Source organism: Carettochelys insculpta, chromosome 17, assembly GCF_033958435.1.
Source record: "Carettochelys insculpta isolate YL-2023 chromosome 17, ASM3395843v1, whole genome shotgun sequence".
Taxonomy (NCBI): domain Eukaryota; kingdom Metazoa; phylum Chordata; order Testudines; family Carettochelyidae; genus Carettochelys; species Carettochelys insculpta.
The window spans coordinates 4,803,588-4,825,224 of NC_134153.1; the positions used below are offsets into that span (position 1 = coordinate 4,803,588).

At 45.5% G+C, this 21,637-nt stretch overlaps 3 protein-coding genes across 12 annotated transcripts in view; 2 read left to right on the plus strand and 1 right to left on the minus strand.

The window, feature by feature from the left end:
* Positions 1-3,808, minus strand: part of ARFRP1 (ARF related protein 1) — a 60,106-nt gene extending 56,298 nt beyond the window's left edge. For 6 of the 7 annotated variants that reach the window (XR_012647892.1, XM_075011918.1, XM_075011919.1 and 3 more), the window contains exons 1-4: positions 3,715-3,808; positions 2,339-2,573; positions 2,001-2,088; positions 1,424-1,506 (exon numbers count right to left, since the gene is read on the minus strand). Coding sequence is in view for 6 of the 7 variants with exons in the window: in XM_075011918.1 (XP_074868019.1) it covers positions 1,424-1,506; positions 2,001-2,088; positions 2,339-2,566 (399 nt within the window). In the remaining variant the exon portion in view is untranslated. The remainder of the gene's footprint in view (positions 1-1,423; positions 1,507-2,000; positions 2,089-2,338; positions 2,574-3,714) is intronic. The other variant, XM_075011920.1, reaches the window with a different exon arrangement.
* A 284-nt stretch (positions 3,809-4,092) lies between these two features.
* ZGPAT (zinc finger CCCH-type and G-patch domain containing) lies at positions 4,093-15,543 on the plus strand. 2 transcript variants are annotated; one of them, XM_075011491.1, is made up of 8 exons: positions 4,101-4,157; positions 4,763-4,818; positions 4,936-5,743; positions 6,772-6,905; positions 10,573-10,728; positions 11,901-12,032; positions 12,950-13,358; positions 14,096-15,543. In XM_075011491.1, the coding sequence occupies exons 3-8, from the start codon at positions 5,103-5,105 to the stop codon at positions 14,232-14,234; spliced, it is 1,611 nt and encodes a 536-aa protein (XP_074867592.1). In that variant the 5' UTR covers positions 4,101-4,157; positions 4,763-4,818; positions 4,936-5,102; the 3' UTR covers positions 14,235-15,543. The 2 variants fall into 2 exon arrangements, with proteins under 2 accessions (XP_074867593.1, XP_074867592.1); XM_075011492.1 differs by lacking the exon at positions 4,763-4,818 and having other exon boundaries at positions 4,093-4,157.
* Positions 15,544-15,904: 361 nt separating this feature from the next.
* The window catches only part of LIME1 (Lck interacting transmembrane adaptor 1), a 28,616-nt gene continuing 22,883 nt past the window's right edge, over positions 15,905-21,637 (plus strand). The window contains exons 1-3 of one of the 3 annotated variants that reach the window (XM_075011529.1): positions 15,905-16,077; positions 16,793-17,013; positions 18,862-18,914. The gene's annotated coding sequence lies outside the window, so the exon portion shown is untranslated. Of the gene's footprint in view, positions 16,078-16,741; positions 17,014-18,861; positions 18,915-21,637 lie in introns of those variants that run through there. The other 2 variants (XM_075011531.1, XM_075011530.1) reach the window with 2 other exon arrangements.

A 21,637-nucleotide genomic window follows, 5' to 3' on the forward strand; every position in this document is an offset into this window, starting at 1 on the left:
CCAATAGATCTGTTAATCTACAAGGTGCAACAGGACTTCTCATTGTTTTTGCAGATATCTTTTAAGAAGCTCTCCAGGCTAAGCTGGCACATTTCTCTGTGGTCTTGTGCACACACCCACCTCTAGGTTAATTAAGCTCTGTCCTCCTCTACTTGTTATACAGGGAGGATAACAGCTGTACTTACCTGGCATGGGTGCTGCAAGAAGCATTAGTGCCTGTAAAACTACATGTGACCGTTCAATATGAATGTTTGTGACTCTCTCACACATAAGCGGAACAGCAGCTCAAGGGTCAGTACTAACTGGCAGGGCCGGCTAATGAGTTACCTTGCTCCTCTTCAACTCAAAGACACAAAACAAGTCAGAGAGTACTTCTTAATGGTTCTCAATCCTGCTAGAAAAATATAACAAGTGGGGTTCTGCAGAGGTCTGTTTTAGGACCGGTTCTGTTCAATATCTTCATCAACGATTTAGATATTGGCATAGAAAGTAAGCTTATTATGTTTGCAGATGATACCAAGCTGGGAGGGGTTGCAACTGCTTTAGAGGACAGGGTTATAATTCAAAATGGTCTGGATAAATTGGAGAAATGGTCTCAGGTAAACAGGATGAAGTTTAATAAGGACAAATGCAAAGTGCTTCACTTGGGAAGAAACAATCAGTTTCACACATACAGAATGGGGAGAGACTGTCTAGGAATGACTACAGCAGAAAGGGATCTACAGGTTATAGTGGACCACAAGCTAAATATGAGTCAACAGTGTGATGCTGTTGCAAAAAAAGCAAACCTGATTCTGGGATGCATTAACAGGTGTGTTGTGAACAAGACACGAGAAGTCATTCTTCCGCTCTACTCTGCCTTGGTTAGGCCTCAGCTGGAGTATTGTGTCCAGTTCTGGGTACTGCAGTTCAAGAAAGATGTGGAGAAACTAGAGAGGGTCCAGAAAAGAGCGACAAGAATGATTAAAGGTCTAGAGAATGTGACCTACGAAGAAAGGCTGAGAGGGTTGGGCTTGTTTAGTTTGGAAAAGAGAAGATTGAGGGGTGACATGATAGTGGTTTTTAGGTATCTAAAAGGGTGTCAAAAGGACGAAGGAGAGAACTTGTTCTTTTTGGCCTCTGAGGATAGAGCAAGAAAGGATGGACTTAAAGTGCAGCAAGGGACGTTTAGGTTGGACATTAGGAAAAAGTTCCTAACTGTCAGGGTGGTCAAACCGTGGAATAAATTGCCAAGGAAGGTTGTGGAATCTTCATCGCTAGAGATATCTAAGAACAGGTTCGGTAGATGTCTATCAGGGATGGTTTAGACAGTACTTGGTCCTGCCATTGGGGCAGGGGGCTGGACTCGATGGCCTCTCGAGAGCCCTTCCATTCCTACTATTCTATGAAAATATGTAAAACAGAAAAGTTTTATTTCCCTTACCTTGTCCCAGAGGGACTGCAGCTCATCCTGCCCTCCAAGATCCCAGAACATTAGCCGAGCTTTGCCCACATCAATAGTGCCAACTAGAACAGCAAAAGAACTAAAAATAAGCCAGTGCAGATTGACTGTGTTTTTTTAAAGCAGGCATATAGACCCCCACAGGAGGGAAGGTGGATTACAAGAGTTATCACTCAGTGTTATTCCTCAGCAGGATAGAAGTATCTGTTATTGGCAGATAGTGGGGTGTATTCACCTTGGTCTAAGCAGATACAAACCTACAGATTTCAATGGAGTTACCCCAGTGTAAATAAGATAAGAATCAGGCTCACAAGCTTTGGTGGAGTTACAGCGCTCAATTTGACGGAGCATCCGTAAATGAGGCACACTCATCTTCAGATCCTGCATGTTTTCTCCATCTGATGGAAAAAATCCATTTGCCCTTAAAACCATGCATGGGCATGTGGGGGCGTTGATAGGGCCTATTTTAATCAGGAGATATTTTCATTGTGTAAACTCCTGAAATGTCCACTCGTCTAAATTTGTACAAGTCAGCAAAAAGATTCACAGATTCACTTACTGTTTAAGCCCACAGTGGTAGTGATTTTGGATAAGCTCATCCCCTTGTAGGCCCTGTTAAATCGGGTTTTAGTCTGCTCAAGGAAGGTCTGAAAGGGAAGAAGAAATGAAACTAGTTATTATTATACACTTCACTGGCAAGGATAGTCCCATCCAAGACCTGTTCTCTCCCATTGGATCAGTATTCTCTGTTAAATTTTAAAACACAATGCCCACAGTTTTCCCATTATAGACAGGGCCCTAGAAGAGTTCACAGGTGATGTGCTTAGCAAGGCCCATGCTTCTGCACATCTACAGCCTTATTGTACTAAAATTAGATCGGTAGGGTCAAATTCATACCTGGAGTAACACCACTGAAATAACTGAAGCGACACCAGGGAATAAATTGGTCTTTGCTCTCATAGTTGTGCTTCTGGGGAAGAGTGAGTGAAGCGGCTTATGCCTTCTATGTTGACAGGCAAGTAAAGCACATACCGTTTTCCCCGCATTGTCCAGCCCAAGGATCAAAATGCAGTACTCATCCCTACGGAACATATATTTGTAAAGTCCAGATAGCAGCGTATACATCCTGCTCCTGCAACAAATATCAAAACGTCATCAGCAAAGGAGTTTTCCCACAGCCGTCTGTTAAACTCTACAAGTCTGCTCCCTGCCAGATAATGACATTTTATATTTCTGTAACACCTCTTCCCATGGGGGATCCTAGAGCAAGTCTTGACTAAGAATGCAGAGGGCAACGCCAGAGTCTACTGAGACATACCAGAGCATCCTTAATGATCGCACTGAACAGACGTGACTTACCATTGATAGCCTATGCAACAGTTTGACAGAATTCAAACACTCCTCACTAGAGCCTCCTCTTGCAATGTTAGCAATGCATAAAGCATGAGGACCAGAGAAACTGACTAGTCAGCAATCCGGGTGAGGCTAACAGATTCAGATGAGGCAACTAGCTGCTATACAAACACGATCTCTTTCATGGGGTTTGTATAGCAGGAAAGCACACACACACTTTGCCCAACTGAGGTAGTTTACATTAAATTTAGGAATGTGATCATACGATGTGCATGCCTGTGACAGCAGGAGGCTGAACTCTGTATGACCTAGGAGGTGCATCTCCCTTTCGATGGTGCTGACCCCGCCGTGGGAACCAGAGCCATGCCTGACTCCTGCAACATGATGCAATGGCCCCTTAGAGAGGTACAGCCCTGAGGTTCCAGCTCCCAGCTTGCACTGGGCCCACCTTGACAGGATACCCCCCTTAAACCGCAAGGGCAGCCTGCAACCTCCAAGCCATCACAATCCCAGCTCATAAAGCTTCCCCATCTCACAGGGACAAGCCGCAGAGCCAGTGTGGACAGCAACACCTGCTGCTGCGACCGGGAGGCCCTGCCAGCTGTTCGGCCCTCCAGGGAAGGACGCTGCAGGCACAGCACTTCGCCACAGGGCCCCTCAGCCGAGAGCCCTGGAGGAGACCCGCAACTCGACCCCACACCCTGTCCCTGGGAGCCCTGCTCGGCTCGGGCGGCACAGCGTGGGGGGGGGGGGGGCGGCCCACAGACCCACCCCACGACCCCCCGGCTCAGCCCAGGCAGCGCACCCGTCACGCGCCCGACGCAGAGCAGGGCCCCCTAGGCGCCCAGCTAGCCGGCTGCAGAGGGTGAAGGTTCCACCCACCCCCGGGGCTGAGGGACGGTGAAGACCCCACCGTCTACCTGGATGACGAGTCTCAACAACGCCTACCGCTCAGCCGACCCACCACCCCCACTCCGCCCACCGCGGCTCATATCAGCTCCCCCGGCGGCCGTCTACTGCCCCGACCCGGTCGGGCAGCACCCTGGGATATGTAGTTCCCTGGGTGTAGGAGACCCGCGTCAGTGTCCGGGAAGAGGGAGGCCCAGTGGACTACCACTCCCAGAATGCATAGCGCACGCACCCGGTGTTAGGTGGCCGTGTCTCAGCCGACCGGAAATACCCTGGGAGGAGGAGCTGGAGGATTGGCCATTTCGCCCAAGATGGCGGCAGAGGCGGAAGTCTGCTCTAGCCTGAGGCCGGATGGTATCGATGGTTTGGCCTGGGGCATTCCGGGAGGCGGAAGCCCTGGCGATGAAGGGAGTCATGGTGGCTGGGATGGCTTAGCAGGCGCGGGCGGGCTGAGGTAAATGGGGTCTTGCGGTGCTGGGTTCCTTGGGCTCTCCGTAGTGAGGGAGGTGCTAATTCCCATGGGGGGAGTTACCCTCTCCCCGCGGCCGGCGATTGGCAAGGTTGTCTCATGCGGGGAGTAACCACTCCCCTGGCCCCTCCATGGCTGGGGAGGTGCTGGGTCCCACGGGGGAGTATTGCCAGCCCCCCCCCACTCCCCCCGTGGGAGAAGCAAGGAGGGAGAGGGATTTTCAGTTCTTCATCTCGGTATTACGGTAGATTCTGTGCCCCCATTGAATGGGAAACGATGTAGGACTGAGAGGACAGCCTCTAGAGCCTGCAGAGCATGGGCAGTGGTGGAAGGATGTGGGCTGAAAGCAGCCCAAGGATTTTTGCCCCCAGTTGCACAGCCCGTAAGCTGCTGCACGCTATTGAATGGGAGGCAAGGTTTGCAGAAAGGTATGATTAAAGAGGAGGTAGGCAGTGTTGGTGTCATGTCATGGGGCTGCAAGCTTAAAGGGACAGAGAAATAAGGCTGATATGATTCACACTTCAGGGATGATCATGCTTGACTTCTCTGAGCTAAGTTAAAAGCTTAATAATTTGCATTTTCTTTTGCAGTTTTGCAAATACAATATCTGTGTCAACACACGGTGAATGTGCATGACACAGGCCAGGTGTGTATAATGGCACATGGTGGTACCTGTCTGCATCAGAGATGCTTGTTTAATTAGGATGGCTACCTTTCTTGTGACTTCTTTTTCTAATGTGGCTTAATAATATTTTCACTGCAGTGTTCTTCATCTGGTTGCACAAAAGGGAAGAAAACGTGACTACTGCGGGGGATTGACAACTAGTTTGGACCAAGATTCCATATTTCACATACCTGTTATATAACTTCCTTGAATAGTTACTCAATTCCCAGCCAGGAATCACTTCAACAGCTTTGTGCCTAGTAACAATGGATGAGGAGAGTCTGGAAGCAGCAATTCAAACTTATAGAGCCCAGTTGCAGCAGGTGGAGCTGGCTTTAGGGGCTGGGCCGGATCCATCACAGCAATCTGACTTGATCCAATTGCAGGAGGATTTGAAGCAATTGATACAACTGACTGAATCCAGCCTGGTTTCAATGAAAAAGAGCAAACTACTGGCCACTTTAGACACAGATGAGCCTCTCGTTTCCTCAGCAGGCTCCCTAAAACAGGAAAGTAATTCAGGCAGGTCCTGCAAAGATGATGAGTATGCTGCTTTTAAGGAAGCTATTGCTGAACTTGGTGATGAGGAAAAACCATTGAGTATTAAAGGCAAGACCTCTCTGGAACAAGATGGAGAGGATGATGGGGAAAATGAATCAAAGTACAGTGAAGAGGAGGAAGCATCTGAGGAAGAGGAGGAGGAGGAAGTGAGTGGGATGAAGGTTAAAGCCCCATACTACAGTCCTTGGGGTACCCTGGAGTACCATAATGCCATGATTGTGGGGACAGAATGTTTGGAAGATGGCAGTGCAGGAGTCAGAGTGCTGTATCTCTACCCAACTCACAAGTCCTTGAAGCCATGCCCATTCTTCTTGGATGGCAAATGCAGATTTAAAGAGAATTGTCGGTAAAAAAAAAAAAAAAAAAAAAGAAAAGCTTATCTCTGTTGTGTGTAGTTAAAGTGCAATTAGTGGCAATGTCAGCCAGCACAAATAACTTCTGACTTGTAAATATCTTACTTTCCCTGGTTTTTAAATTAGCTGTAACTTTGCCAAGCAACTTTTTATTTATTTAAATTTTTGTCATATTACTGTGCTGTCAGTGAACGTGCATGAGAATGGTGATATTGGATCAGACCAAAGGTCGGTCTGGCCCCGTATCCTGTCTTTCAACAGTGGCCAGTGCCAGTTTGCCAAAGAAGGAATGAACAGAATGGGTAATCTTCAAGTGTTCTATTCCTTGTTATTCATTCCCAGATGCTGGCAAACCATTCTTGCCCATCCTGGCTAATAGTCATTGATGGACCTATCCTTCAGGAATTTATCTAGTTCTTTTTTGAACCCTGCTGTAGTTTTGGCATTCACAACATCCTCTGGCAAAGAGTTTCACACGTTGACTGCATGTGAGAAGAACTATTTCCTTTTGTTTGTTTTAAAACTGCTGCCTGTTAATAATTTGGTACTTTCCTTCAACTAACCTAGGGATACATTGGAAAATCCTTAGAGGAAAAAGTGCAAGGATTAGTTCTAATACATTATATAGCTAAATTAGTGTTGGCTAAAGAGGAAAAAATAAAATCTACTTTAGGGAAAATAACACACCTTATATAAGAACTGTGTATCTAACTAGTGCATTTTATCCTAAAAGATGTGTGCCTTGTCATTTTTAATGCATTTGTCACTGGCCTGTGAAATGCATCGTCTTCTGGGGTGCAACTTATTTAATAGAATGCAGTAATGCTGTGTAAAAAATTTTATTTTTCACTCTTAAAAAAGTGAAGTCTTTTAAAAATTCTTTTCTAAAAGAAGTTGTATTCATGATTATTGGGGAGGACAATGCAGACAATTTGTCCATACTTCCATAAGGAAGGAAACTTTCTAGAATCCCCTTCAGACCAGGGCAGAGCTGATTGCTTCTCCCCTATATCTCCTGCAGGTTTTCCCATGGGCAGGTGGTACCTGTGGATGAGCTTCATCCATTTCAGGAGCCCAATCTCAGCTCACTAAAAGTGGGCTCAGCCTGTTTGGCAAAGCACCATGATGGAATATGGTATGCTGCTAAAATCACTGGTGAGTCTTGTTTTATCTGGGTGGGTGTTGAAAGATGAACAGAAGTAGTTCAATATTCATTGAAACTAAACTGTTAAGATAAAAATCTTGTAGCTGAAGCACAGGACCGGGGATTTGACACAACTGAGCTCTGCGTCACAGGTGGGACCTCAAATGTGATGCTTAACCCTTCAGTGGTTATAAAGTGTTGTGTGATCCTGATGGGCAGATGATCTTTATAAAAGGTGAATGAGGGAGAGGTTTATTGGTGGAAAGAGTCTACAGGGAAAGTTGGGCAGGCTTGGGAGAAAAGAGTAGTAGCAGAATAGAAATTATAGGATTAATACAAACCCCAGTAGATGGTCAGGAAATTGTCTTTCATTTTTTAAACCCGTTTAGCTCTGCCAAATATCATTCCTGATACCTTGCCAGACACTGAAATTGGATATTTGGAACAACTGGATCTAGTTTTAATCCAATTCCAGTTCAAACAAAGCCAGAGACTTTCCACCTGTACAGCAGCCACTTGAAAGGGGTGTCACACTGGTCCTTTATTGTGTTTGGAGGGAGGTTGGATTTGTTCCTCGTACTTCATCTCAGAGCTGATTTGAAGTAGCAGTTCTTGTATTTCCCCACACCCAGTTCTCCTGCTCCTGTAAGAACAAATTCTGAGTAAAAAAACAAAAAAGCAGTCAAATAGCACTTTAAAGACTAGCAAAATAGTTTATTAGGTGAGCTTTCGTGGGACAGACCCACTTCTTCAGACCAGAGCCAGAACAGAACAGACTCAATATTTAAGGCACAGAGAACCAAAAACAGTGATCAAGGTGGACAAATCAGAAAAAAATTATCAAGGAGAGCAAATCAGAAGAGTTTTTTTTATTTCTCCTGGTGGGTAATTCAGGTTTATGAATATTTGATAAAAATCTTGTAGTTTTTGGTCTCTGTCAGTAGGATCAGAGCAAGTGTGATTGTACCTAAGGGCTTGACTGTAAACAATGGGTCTAGTTATGTGTGCAGGATGGAAGCCAGAAGGGTGTAGAAAAGTATAGCAATCAGTGGGTTTCCGGTAGACTGTGGTACCGATCAGGCCTTCCTCAATTTGTACTGTAGTGTCCAGGAAATGTATCTCTCGCATGGAGTAATAGAAGCATAAGTTGATGGTGCGGTGCAGATTGTTAAAGTCTCTGGGGAATTCTTCTAGAGTCTCTATACCATGGGCCCAAATCGTAAAGATGTCATCAGTGTATCTTAAGTAGAGGAGGGGTAATAGGGGACGAGGGCTGAGGAATCGTCATTCCAAGTCAGCCATAAATATATTAGCATATTGTGGGACCATGCCGGTGCCCATAGCAGTTCCACTAATCTGGAGGTATAAATTATCCCCAAATGTGTTCTGAGGCTGTAAACCATTCTGGTCCCATTAGAAACTGAAGACAAGTAAGAACATTAGAATGGCCATACTGGGTCAGACTAAAGGTCCATCTAGCCCAGTATCCTGTCTGCTGACAATGGCCATTGCCAGGTGTCCCAGAGGGCATGAACTGAACAGGTAACTATCTCTCCTGCTATCTGTCTCCAGCTTCTGACAAACAGAGGCTAGGGACACCATTCCTACCCATCCAGGCAAACAGCCGTTAGTGGACCTAACCTCCAGAAATTTATCTAGCTCTTTTTAAAACCCTGTTATAGTCCTAGGCTTCACAGTCACCTCTGGCAAGGAGTTCCATATTTTGACTGTGCGCTGTGCAAAGAAGAATTTCCTTGTATTTGTTTTAAACCTGCTGCTCATTAATTTCATTTGTTGTTCCCTAGTTCTGATATTATGGGAACAAGTAAATAATTTTTTCTTGTTCACTTTCTCTACATCATTCATATTTTATATACTTCTGTCATATCCCCCCTTCGTCTCCTCTTTTCTCAGCTGAAAAGACTTAGTTTCTTTACTCTCTCTTCATATGGGACCCGTTCCAGAGCCCTGATTATTTTAGTTGCCTTTTTCTGAACCTTTTCAAATTCCAGTGTATCTCTTTTGAGATGAGGTGACACACAAATATCAGAGAGGTAGCCAAGTTAGTCTGTATCTTCAAAAAGAACAAGAAGTCCTGTAGCACCTTATAGACAAACAGATATTTTGGAGCATAAGCCTTCGTGGGCAAAGACCCGCTTCATCAGATCCATGAGTGGGGATGGTTTTCAGAGGAGGATTTAAAGATGGAGTCTTAGTAAAGGGCAGGGCCAGAGCTGACAAGGTCTGTTCAGTCAGGATGGATGTGGCCCGTTATCGGCAGTTAATGTGGAGTTGTGAACATCAAGAGAGGAGAAATCAAGTCAGTTCAGTCAGCGGAGATGTGTCCCATTGTCAGTTGATAATGTGGAGGTGTGAACATCACGAGCAGAGAAACTGCTTCTATAATGGGCCAACCACTCCCAGTCTCTGCTCAGTCCTTGGTTGATGGAGTCAAGTATGCAAATGAATCGCAGCTCTGAAATTTCTCTTTGCATTTTATTTTAGAAATTTTTTTGTTGTAGGACTAGTACTTTTAAACCTGTTACTGAGTGTCCAGGGAGATTGAAGTGTTCTCCTGCAGGTTTTTGCATGTTACTGTTCCTGATGCCTGATTTATGTCCATTTATTCTTATTCAAGATGTGGGCATACCATGGTTGTATATAAGAGTAATAAGATATTCTCCGTCTTATTCTCTGTCCCTTTTTTAATGATTCCTAATGTTCTGTTTGCTTTTTTGACTGCTGCAACACACTGCGTGGATATTTTCAGAGAACTATCCACAATGACTCCAAGATCTCTTTCCTGATTAGTTGCAGTTAAGTTAGTCCCCCATTGTATTGTACAGATAGTGCGGGTTATTTTTTCCAGTGTGCATTACTTTACATTTACCCACATTAAATTTCATTTGCCATTTTGTTGCTCAATCACTCAATTTTGTGAGATCCTTTTGAAGTTCTTCACAGTCTGGTTTAGTCTTAACTATCTTGAGCAGTTTAGTATCTTCTGCAGACTTTGCCACCTCACAGTTAACCCTTTTCTCCAGATCATTTATGAATCAGTTGAATAGGATTGGTCTGAGGACTGAACCTTGGGGAACACAACAAGTTACTCCTCTCTCTTCTGAAAATTTACCATTTATTTCTAGCCTTTGTTTCCTGTCTTTTAACCAATTCTCAGTCCATTAAAGGATGGTTTCAACTCGTTTGCTCTGTAATTGCTGGGATTGCCTCCAGAGCCCTTTTTAAATGTTGGCGTTACGTTAGCTATCTTCTAGTCACTGGGTACAGAAGCTGATTTAAAGGATGGGTTACAAACTACAGTTAATAGTTCTGCAATTTCACATTTGAGTTCTTTCTGTTCCCAGCGATATGTTACTGTTAAGTTTGTCAGTTAGTTCCAAAACTTCTTCTGATACCTCAATCTTGGACAATTCCTCAGATTTGTCACCTACAAAGGAGTAGTATTGGGTGGTGGTTCCACCTTCCAACGGAAAACTCAACATAGATCAAGCAGAAAAAGCCAAGATGAGATCTTTAAATGCACGTTCCCTGGACCAAACTCATTCCAGGTGACATTCCATTGAAGGCAGTGCAGTTAACTAAGGTGGGATGAATGTGGTCCTCTAATTACACTCCATGAAGATTTGCTCATGCAGTCAATTCCTTTTCCCCTTGCAGATGTTGACAGTGGTTACTATACAGTGAAGTTTGATTCTCTGTTGCTGAAGGAGGCTGTCGTGGAGGGAGATGGCATCATGCCACCACTGCGGAGTGAGGAGGACTCTTCTCCTGAGTCTGAGGAAGACGACGTAGATGACTCAGGCTATGCTAAAGGTAGATGGGGCAGAGAGTGAATTGGAACGGTCAGTGATCGAGGTTTCCCCTTTAATTTAGGACCTCTCGGACCATTGCCTGACTTAGCAGAACTTGAACAATTTCCTGCTTCAGAAGGAGATGAGAGGACACCAAGCATCCTCCATATAATGGGCTCCAGTTAAAATCTCTGTGATGCTAATGATTTTTACTTAGCTGAGGAAGGCAAATAGTTTAAATGAAAAGGAAACCATATTTCACCCCCCCGTGGGACTAGAGAATATATCTGAGTGAGACAGGGTCTGGAAGGAGGAAGCAGTTTATTGCAGTTTAGTTGTATGACTCTGGATGAGCCACCTAGCTACTTACAAAAAAAAAAATGCAGGGGGAAAAAATGGTTGGACAATGAAAGTTAAAACCAGGAGACTAAATGTTCCTAAGCAGATTCCCAGGATGCCAGGGCATCTGTATTTCATATTTACGTTGCACCCATCGCTATAAAGCGTGAGTGCCTCAAAATCTTTAATGCAGTTCTCCTGGGAGGCTGTGCTGTTATTACCGCTGGACAGGTGCTTTTGGGTGCCTCCTTTCCCTAAGTGACTTGCTGAAGGTCACACCAGGAGTCAGGCAGAGCAGGGCTGTGGCTTTCCCACTTCCAATGTTAGTACCATATTCACATAATGGAAACAGGCAGGGAGTGTTCTGGGATATTTAATTATAGGTAATGAGATAAAAGGTCTTTCCATTCCATTGAACCTGTTAGAAGTATGATGGAGTACAGAATGATTTTATTTGGCATGCTGAATTCAGTCCTAGTGATGTCTTGGTAGCTAACTGGACTCTAGGAACATGGAAAGAATCCAGTAAAACTACAGCTGATTCTGTCCAAATTAGGGGTTACTGTATGTGTTGTAGATAAGGTTCTCCCCACCATCCCCAGCATTTAAAACCCTGCTAACTCATCATGCTCTTCCCACAGGCGATTGAGCTGGGGGTAGCTGCGTAGTAGGAACTGGTGCAGGCAGAATTGATTGTACTCCAGTAATCTGGAAGAGAACTGAAAAGCTGTTGAGTGTTTGTGTGGCCAGAGAGGCTGCTGGTATTTGCAACTTTGCTTGCACCTTTGTGTGTGCTGGGGTTTTCACTGGTGCTTTGTTTCCCCAGCCTTACCGCTCAATCTGTTTGTGCTCCAGTGATAGATTCGGGGCCCTCGGAGAATGGGGAAGGAGCTCCAGCTTGCAGTTCTGCCTTTGGTGGCTGGGAGGCCCATACTCGCGGCATTGGCTCCAAACTGCTCGCTCAAATGGGGTATGAGGTTGGAAAAGGTAAGGTCAGAAGAGTGAAATGCGTTGCCTGCCTCTTAATCCCAGCTTCACAAAGGGACAAGGGGCTCATTGCTGCGGAGGGGGAATTGGGGTGACACTGAATCCTCTGACCATTGACAATGGGTCCGACCAGCCTTGCTTGGTCAGGCCCAGGATTCATTGTGTATTCAGTAAATACGGGGTTTACATGTGTGGTGGTGCTGAAGTCTTATTATCGCTTTTTGGGAGACTACAGGAGTGTGCGTATGTTAGTGCTCATGGTCCATAGTACATCAGTGTGAGGAGAGGGATAATTAAAGCAATGGCCAAATGATAAAAACTGTCAGAGTAGAGCCTCAGCTGTTGAGCTTTTCTGTAGGACAGGAGGGTCTGGATCAGGACCCCCCCCCCTCCCCACACGAGACTCGAAAGCCCTTGGAACCAGCTTCTGACTCCAGACCTCTTGCATTAAAGTTCTGCTGAGCCCAGTGGCCTTGAGAAGCCAGCCAGCTGCCCACATTTGCCTCCATTGCTTGTAAAGTTCCCAAACCTGCTTTTAAAGGGGAATATCCTCTCTGCTCAAGGAGGTGACAGGACACATCCAAGTCTAGGTCTGCTGCACCATTTCAGGTGCATGACTGTTCTATATGATGGAGGGTCTTGTGTGTGTGAAAGTCTGAGTCAGGTTTATGTGGGGGAAGGTGCATTATCTGTCTTGTCACTCAGCAGCAAACGTTACCATCAAGTCTGTCCCCTACACTGCTCCTGTGGGCTGCAGGAGTAGCAGCATGGAGCCACACAGACTGTTTGTGTTGCTTTGAGCCTGGTGGCTGTGAACTGGGGCTTCTGTGCAGAGGTGGGTGGGAGGAATCCTTGGTGCTTGGAGAAATTCCGCTATTACGTGCAGCTTCTACTTGGTGCCCTTCTTCCTCCCTCAGGTTTGGGAAAGAACGCTGAGGGCCGGGTGGAGCCAGTGCAAGCGATAGTGCTGCCTAAAGGGAAGTCTCTTGACCAATGTGCTGAGATCCTTCAGAAGAAGAAGCTAGATCCAGCTAAGTCAAGGAAACGACGAGGGAAGGCAAACCATGCTAGCCATCCCTCTGCCGGGAGCCGCAAGCCTACCCGCAACGTCTTTGACTTTCTCAATGAGAAACTTCAAGGGAAGGGCTCTGGGGAGCAGGATGAAGGGATGGCACCAGTGGAGAGAAAGAACAAGGAGATCTACCATGCTAGTAAGAGCACCAAGAAGGCCCTCAGCGTCCGCCTCTTCCAGACAATGGAGAAGATTGACCAAACACAGAAGACCATCAGGGGAATCCAGGAGGCCCTGGCACGCAATGTTGGACGGTATGGGAAACCCCTGTTTGGGGTTCCAGAATGATTTTGGGCTGCCTGTTGCTGAGGCAGGGGGTGGATCAGGCAGGAGATTAGACTGAAGGTGAAGATTTGGGTTATGTTACAGTTAAAAAAACAAAACAAAACAAAGCAGTTTTGAAGAGGACTCAGAATGGCTCCTCAGTCAATGTAGCTGTCGCTCACTCCAGGAGAGCAGGGGACTACATGACCTCTTGAGGTTTCTTCCAGTTCTAGGATTCTGTGAGGGTGTGGTCTGGAGAAGAGGAGCTGAGCTTATGCTAAGATGTGTGCCACTGTTCTTGCTCTAAGCATTGGCATGGTAGCAGGCCTAGAATAAAGTGGTAGGCAAAACCAAGACTTGGACCAGATAGTGTCCATGATTGCTGCCTGGGGGCAAGGAGAAGACCCCTGGGCCAGAATTCAAATCAGAGAGGGAGGAGAACCTCAATGTAAAGGAACCAGAGTCCTGCAGAATTTTCTCTTTGGTTTCTTACATTGCTCAGGACCATCCTTAGATCATTTCTGGGACAAGTGCTATGGCAAGGACAATTGCAGTTCTCTGACTCATGCTTTGCTTGATGCTGGACGCTTCGTAGCTCCCAGCGAGTCATTTACATTCACCTCACTCCTGAGACTGGGGTTCCTAGCAGTAAAATGGAGAGATATTAATGAGCAGCCTTTGTTCTTAACCCAGTAGATATCCTTATTTCCTGGTCTTCTGCTTTCAGGCACAGCATTGCTACAGCCCAGCTGGAAGAGAAACTGGCTGGTGCCCACAGGCAGCTAGGGCAGCTGCGGGCCCAGGAGGCAAGCCTGCAGCAGGAGCAGAAGAAAGCAGACACACACAAGAAAATGACTGAGTTCTAGTCTCTAGGGACAGTTGGTGATGTCATGTACTCGTTCTCATTGTGACTGAGCCACACTGTGTGTTGGAGCCTGGCTGAACGGTTGCTATCTTTTCCGGGTGTTGGGCAACCTAGCTGTGAAACTGGGATGAAAAGCAGCAGTTCTCTGAAAACCAGATGCTGTCTGAACTTAGCTTTCTTGGATGGAGATGGGGGGGGAAATTGCAATATACATCCTGAGTTCTGAAGTTGTTCAGCTGCTTACATTGAGCTGCTATAAAAAAAATAAGGCCCCTGCACTTTGCTTTTTTCCCTTTTCCCAACTCTCACCATGGTAGTTCTCCCCATCCAGAGAGTCTATAGCCACCCAGGTGATACCATGGTTGTCCAAGGATTAGCTGGTGGGAAGAGCCATGGGAGCCCCATGTCCAGCCGTTCTGCCTCAGTGGGTTGTGTCTCTGCCTGTTTATCCACTAGGCTGAGAGCTGAGGCCCAAGGACATTCCAGCACTGCAGAAAAGACACGGCCTGGTGTTGGTGAAAACCCAGGCAGGTCACCTCAGCTATCAGCTTCTCTCTATCCTTGGCTCTGAGAATCACTTAGGGAGACAGGTGTCAATGCTGGGTTCGTCCCTATTAGTTCTGGTGTAGCTGTGGTACTCGAGTAGTTCTTTAAAGCGCCAGCACAACTAACTGGTTGAGTATTGCTGGGTCAAGTGAACAGCTGTCTTGACTCGTACAAAAGTTGAGATTTGCCTGGTAAGTCAGCTGGCAGCTAATGGTGGCAGTATGAAATGCGGCACCATTCCATCTCAGCACTGAGTGCCTGAGTTAGGGGAAAGTGGCAACCACCTGTACAGCTGAGTACATAACAGGTCAGCTACATACCTGCTAGCCAGGAACAGTTCTACAGTCAGCCTTTTGTTTTCACGCAGATTGCTTTAAGTTCTTGTGATCTAGATATTGACATGAACAAGTAGGTTGTCATTATGAAACACCGCAGAACCATACAAAACAACACAAGGTCCAGGCGTACCCACTGCACGGGAAAGAGCTAATAAAATCCTGGAGGTAGGAGAGCTGAGCAGACTTTCGTACCCTACATGGGGTGCAGACAATTTCCAGCAGTTGAAAATCTCCCAAATCGGTTCTGTGTGGGTCGTGGCTGGCTCTTCCTGTAAAGGTGTTGATCCTGTCAGGCACTCTGTATCAGGCAGTGCCCTATACATCGGTGTATTTTTCTGTTTACCTTTATTTTCTGATTCTGTAATATTTGTAGGTGTCTTGAGAACTTTTATTTTAAGTAAAAGATATCTGACTCCTTTTATCTTAGAGGGTTCTTCTTGCTTTTTTTTTAATCTTCACCTCTCAGATTCCTTTGAAGGATCACACTGCTGTCAGCCTCAAGGGTAACAACCACAAGAGTGGGAGGCTGTGCTTCCTTGGTTTACAAAGTCAGGCAATTGAATTTACTATGGGGGGGGCGTGTTAAAATGACTGCAGCTTTAACCGCCTCAGACCAAGGTGTGGAAGTCACCCTGTGACTTAAAGCAGAAAAAGATGTAGGAAAGGCAGTGAGGGCGAGAATGAGAGAGAGAGAATACATTTTAAACTCCTAAATATTTGACTACTGCAGGGACACAGGAAGAACATGAGCTCTCTCGAGATTGTTGTTCTCTGGAGAGCGCTTGATCCTACAGCAATGGGCACTATGACAAGGCCCTAAGAAGGAGATGAAGTTTCATCACTTCTGTGTACAGTGAAAATGAGGGCGGTGTGGATTTTTGTCTTGAACACATCACTGTCCTTCCAAGCACGTGACTAATCAGCACCAAGGCCAGAAGAATTATCGTGCAATGACTACATGTGGGTCTTCTCTCTGCACTGGGTTAATTCAGAGCTGGTTTGGAGCGGGAAATGGGAGAGTGGCGGTGAGGAGATTAATGCACTGAGCTCCCAAGTTACACTTTGGTCTCATTGGAGTGTTCTTTCTGATGATTTGTGATAAGGTTCACAGTTCTATGTGGCTCTCTGACTCTTCTTGAGAGGTCCAGTGCATGAAAAGTATTGCAACGCAGTAAAGTCTTGTGCTGTCTTGACGTCTGCCAGTGCTTGTCCGCATGCCATCTTTTATTTAGTTAGTTTGTGAGCGTGGGCACACGAGTTCTGTTGTTCAACTGCACTAGAAGTCCTTCGGATTTTCTCAGTGGCTTCCATTGTCTCCTTGAGTACGGCCCTAACCTCTTTCACCTTGAGACTGCTGCATGTCAGTGGTGGATGCAGCAATCTCTGTTTCTAAAGCATTTCGTGGTCTTTCACAATGAACAATTTTTCACTCTATTAATCTGCACAGCAAATCAAGCAGCCTGAACAGGTGCTATAGAAATGAGGTCACGTACTGATGAATGACCAGCAGAGGGTGCTGTTTCTCCTACTGATCTGGTCCACCCACATGCTTTCTCTCCACTCCACTTTTTCAGAAAATAAGAGTTGGGTGATGTGATGACTTTTGCAGGCCAGGAAATGAGCTGTGGTATCAGGCTGCATGGTGTCTCAGCTCAAAAGTATCTCTATCTCTCAGCTGAAAACAGATCGAACAAAGGAGTGGCCTGAGAAAAGGCAAAATGAAGATGTTTGAAAAACTCCAGAATATGTAGCTGAGAACAGTCCCATTCTGCAGTGCCAGGGCAGCTGGAATAGAAGGTGTGAAGCCAAACAACGATCTACTTTTACTGGCAGGGAAGACGATATGGATGGATTTCTGATCATCATGCTCTGTGGCTTCTTCTGAGTCCCTGTAAAGTAAGTGCTGTTGGTTTCTTACCAAGCAAACCAGGTGTCCTCTTGTCAACTACTGGCTGGAAAACATTGCTGCATCTCCCTGTCTGAACCAGTTTTGCCCATAACCCACTTAATAGTGTACATAGATTGCTAGGCTGGCACTGTTGGAATGGCAAATTTCTTGCTCCCCCATTCTCTAAGTGCATTGGTCAGGTTACTTAACAAATGTCGGTGTATTAGTCACTTGCCAATAAGAGCCGTAAGCTCTGTGCAAATTTTGGTTTGTAACCATTGAAGCATCTTGGCTTAAATGCACAGAAAGATCTGCTGAGCCCTTCCTAGTGTCAGGCATTTGATAATTGGAACTTTGCAGCACGAAATTGATATCATGTTAAGTAGAACTGAGGTTCTTTTAATTTCCTTGTGCCTGATTTTCAGAAATGCTGAGTTTAGAATCAGTTGAAACTGTGGGGGCTCTGCACCTGGGGAAGGGAGAGAGAAAGTCAGGTCCAGATAGTTTGGGATGTGCCATCGTCTTGTAAAAATCCCCAATATCTTGGACCATACTGCAGTTGAGGTAGATAGGGGTGGAAAGACTGATCACAAAAATAACAGCATATACCTGAGACTTCAACCTGTGTAAATGGAAACACTGCTGGAGTGGGATTCAAAAGAAGATGAATGGTTCTATTAGCTACCTAACACATCTCTATAAAAGCACATTCCTGGCTAATGGCACAACTTGGTATTTTGGAATTGGGCTTTCTATAAAGGTAGCAGTGAGAATTCTTACCGAAACAGCTATCTTGCTGTTTCCACACCAACGTTTGCATCAGAAACCTCTCTAGCAGTGCCTGGCTCCTGTTTTTAAAAATACTCAGTTCAGTAGAAACAGGTTTAGCATCTCTGCCAGCAGAAAGGAGCCACAAAATAAACAATCCAATTTCTGAGTCTCAGGGTTTCAGCCAGTCGTCTGTAGTGCGAAAAGAAGGGCTCAAGGTACAGGAATATTGCCAGACCTTTTAAGCCACAGGCGTCTTTACCAAAACTTCTCTTTATTAGTTTCCATTTTTATTGTAAACAGCAGCACCTATGCTGCGATCAGATGCAAAGAATAAAGCTTTCAGGCACCTAGTTTGGGATCCTTATAAGCACTCGGTGTTGGCCTAACTGTGTGGTAATTATTCAGAGTTTTGCCATGGATGTCTAGGGAATCAGAATTAGTTCAGTGCTGAAAACTCAGCCTTATGTAGAGCAGTAAGCACTGCAATCAGAAATGTCTGTGCTTTTGTGCCCATAGTCCTAGCCATTCTGAGACTGACCTTCATAAATCCAGTGTGGCTCTTTGAAAAACCCACCAGGCCTTAGACAAAGCTGTGACCAGGAACTTGCCTTTCTCATCATCTGTTGCTAAATTGCTGGCCAGGAGCTTTTCTGCTCAGTTAAGGTTTAAAGGTTCTTCTAAGATTCATTAGTGCTTTATCATTAACTTCCCATGAGACTGTCCTGGGCTGATCACAATTCTCATTGAAGTCTACTTCTATGGTTGCTTTTGTTGCTGTTGAAATTCCAATATGTAGAAAGTCTCTTTATAAATAACCCCTCTCCCCACCCACTGAATCCACGAGAGCTGTGTCAGACGCTGTCCAGCTGATGATCACTAGTGATGTCCAACTTGGAACCTTCCTCCTCCCCTCAATCACAGCAAAAAGCTGAGCGGATCTTTGTGGTGATTTTATGCGCTTTTCTCTTTCAAGCTGCTGTTTCTTAAAGGTAGATTTATGTTCATTGATGTTTTTCGCCAGAAGGGACCATTAGGTCATCTGACCTCATCCTTTTTTTTTTTTTTTTTTTTTACACAACCTATAGAATTTCATCTCATGGTGAATTTCATTTCATGTAATCTTGCGGCCTGGTTGGAGGTAAGGTCTTATTCCTGCCCCCAGTTTTTTCGTTTTTAGTAATGGAGGATTAAAATCAAGAGCAATGAGTGATTTTTATGCTTGACTGGCACCTATCTTTGCAGGCTTTCTGCATGAATGCCATGGTTTTTCTGTACTCTGCTAATGCAAATGCCTGATCAAAGCAGCTATGGCCTGTAAAACTTGTCCTCTGTGCAGTGCTGCCCTATAATTTTACCTTAGAAAACAGCACATTTTCAAAATGTTTAAGGACTTGATCCTGCGAACCCTCAATCACGTAACATGTGCAGTGACTTCCATGTGGCTACTTTCAGAGAGAGAGACTGTTCACACACTGTAAGCTAAGTCAGCCATTACATTTTAAAATTCCAAATGACCCTGACTGATCATCCATAAACCTGACTTCAGCCTCCCAAAAGTGTTCTTTCTCAAAAAAATACTCATGCTTTTGCCAACAGGTGCCTGCTCCTCCTTCCTGCCTTGTTCTTCTATTTTTCTTAACGTTATAAAATTTGAGACCAGATGTGAGTGTTATCTCATTGTGTTTCTGGGGTCACTGAATTGAGTGCTCAGTGTTGTTATTTGTAGTCTGTGGCATTGTCGTGCAAGGTCTCTGGATGCCAATGGGCCTGGAGGAAATGTTAAAACCTGGCTGAAAACTTGAAGAAAGCTGCCTATAACATGAGGCTGGGGAGTTGGTCCTCTCTTGTTACATTAACAATATTGTTTACTTACTCACATTGGTACTAAAAGCTGTATCTGTGGTGTATGGTCCGAAAGCACTGGGCCTCTCGAAAATGGATGGAAGTAGATAATGGTAACGCGATGTAGCAAAAGAATAATCTGCAAGCGTGCTGTAGTACTGTGTTGTGTTAAACTTTTTGAGACCACAGAACACCAAACAATGATATTTTTACTGCGGAACATCTGTGAAAATTTTCTTTAAAAAAAAAAAAAAAATTGTCAGACCCACAAACCCCACAAACAGCAACATATACAGCAAAAACAAAATGAAGTGATTTAATCAGGTATCACAGAAATAAAGAAGGAACATTGTATCTGGTTATAATGACAGAAAATAATGCCATCAGTGCATGGTATCAAAAAAGTGTCAGATGCTCATGGCATACCTGCGAGTTGTTCACAGAACATCGGTGTTCTGCCGAAAGAACCTAGTTTAAGAAACTCTGCTGTAGTTTTTATCCCACAATGCACTTAGAATTGCAGTGCTGCTAAGGGATGACATAAGAAGTAGAGGATGCCGGAGACATGTGGAGGAGCAGGCATCTGTGTGTTTGAGAAGGTTAGTTTTGCTTTGTGGGGCTTGTGCTCTGAGGCTCTACAAAGTCCGTGTTGTCTAAGGAGAGGGCTAGAATTAGCGCATGCTCTGTGTGTATCCCGTGAAGGAACTAAGCCTCCAGAGATCCAGGCAGCATTGTCGAGTAAAAGCTTCACATGAGGATTCAGAAAAGTCAGGTTCCTGTCTCAGCTCTGGCACTGACTTGATGTCTTTCTGGACAGAATGCTTAACCTCTGTCTCTGCTTGGCCATCTGTAAAACTTGGAAGAATTCCTCTCTACGCGGTAAGACTTCAGTCACTAACGTGTTCGAAAGATTGCCAGGGTCTCTGGTGCTGTATGAGTGCAGTGCTCTATTACGTATGCAGGCAAAGTGTTGTTGACCTGTTGTCCTGTGTAAACCAGGGAAGAGATTCGTCAGGCCAGGCAGGAGCTGTGCCTTCCACTGGTTCCCAGCTCTCAGGAGGCTTCCCCAGCACGTGACGTTCAATTGCTCAGGAAGAGCTAGGGATGTAAAATCTTGTTTACTTGCTTAGCCGGTTAAATGCTAGGTTTAACATGTTAACCGATCAAACTGGGGAGGGGACTGGAGCCGCCTGCTTGCAGCACACCACGGACTAGGACTGCCTCAGCAATGCTCTGGATGGCAGGGTGCTCCAGCCCAGCTGCCCCTTCCCCTGCAGGACCGCCACAGATGGAGATGCTTAGGCCTGGCTGGAGTGGCCCATGGCAGGTGGGGCACCAGCGGCTTTAGCCTGTACCTGTTAATCGGTACTGGTCAGCCTTTAACATCCCGAGGAAAACAAACCAGCAGTCCTGTAGCACTTTGAAGACTAACAACATAATTTATTAGGTGATGAGCTTTCGTAGGGCAGACCCACTTCTTCCCATCTGGAAATAGAGGGTCTATTTGGAGATCTGTTTCCAGATCTGGAGAAGTGGGTCTGCCCCACGAAAGCTCATCACCTAATAAATTATTTTGTTTAAGTGCTACAGGACTGCTGGACTCCTTTGTTAGAATACAGACTAACACGGTGACCTCTCGGTTACTATCCCTAGAAAGAGTAACCCATGAGATGGGGCTGGAGATTGTGCTGCTTTGTAGAAGGGAAACTGAGGGAGATTTGGGCCCTAATTTCAGCACAAGGCTGACCCCAAGGCCTTCTATGACCTGCCTGACACTGTGGTTTAGTTGCCTGACTTTTTCTTTTTCTATTAACTTTAATATTGGGCAGAGTGACAGGGCAGGTAGGAGGCCGAGAAAGGGCCCAGCAGCCCGGCCGAGCTGGTTCTTCCCCTCCAAGACTGCTGTTGAAGTTGTCAGTCCAGTGCGTTCCAAGAGCTGTTTTCTAGGTACTAACTCTGCGTTTGTGCTTCCTTATCCGTTGAGATGAGCAGCATCTGCTTCACTGTCTGGGCGTAACT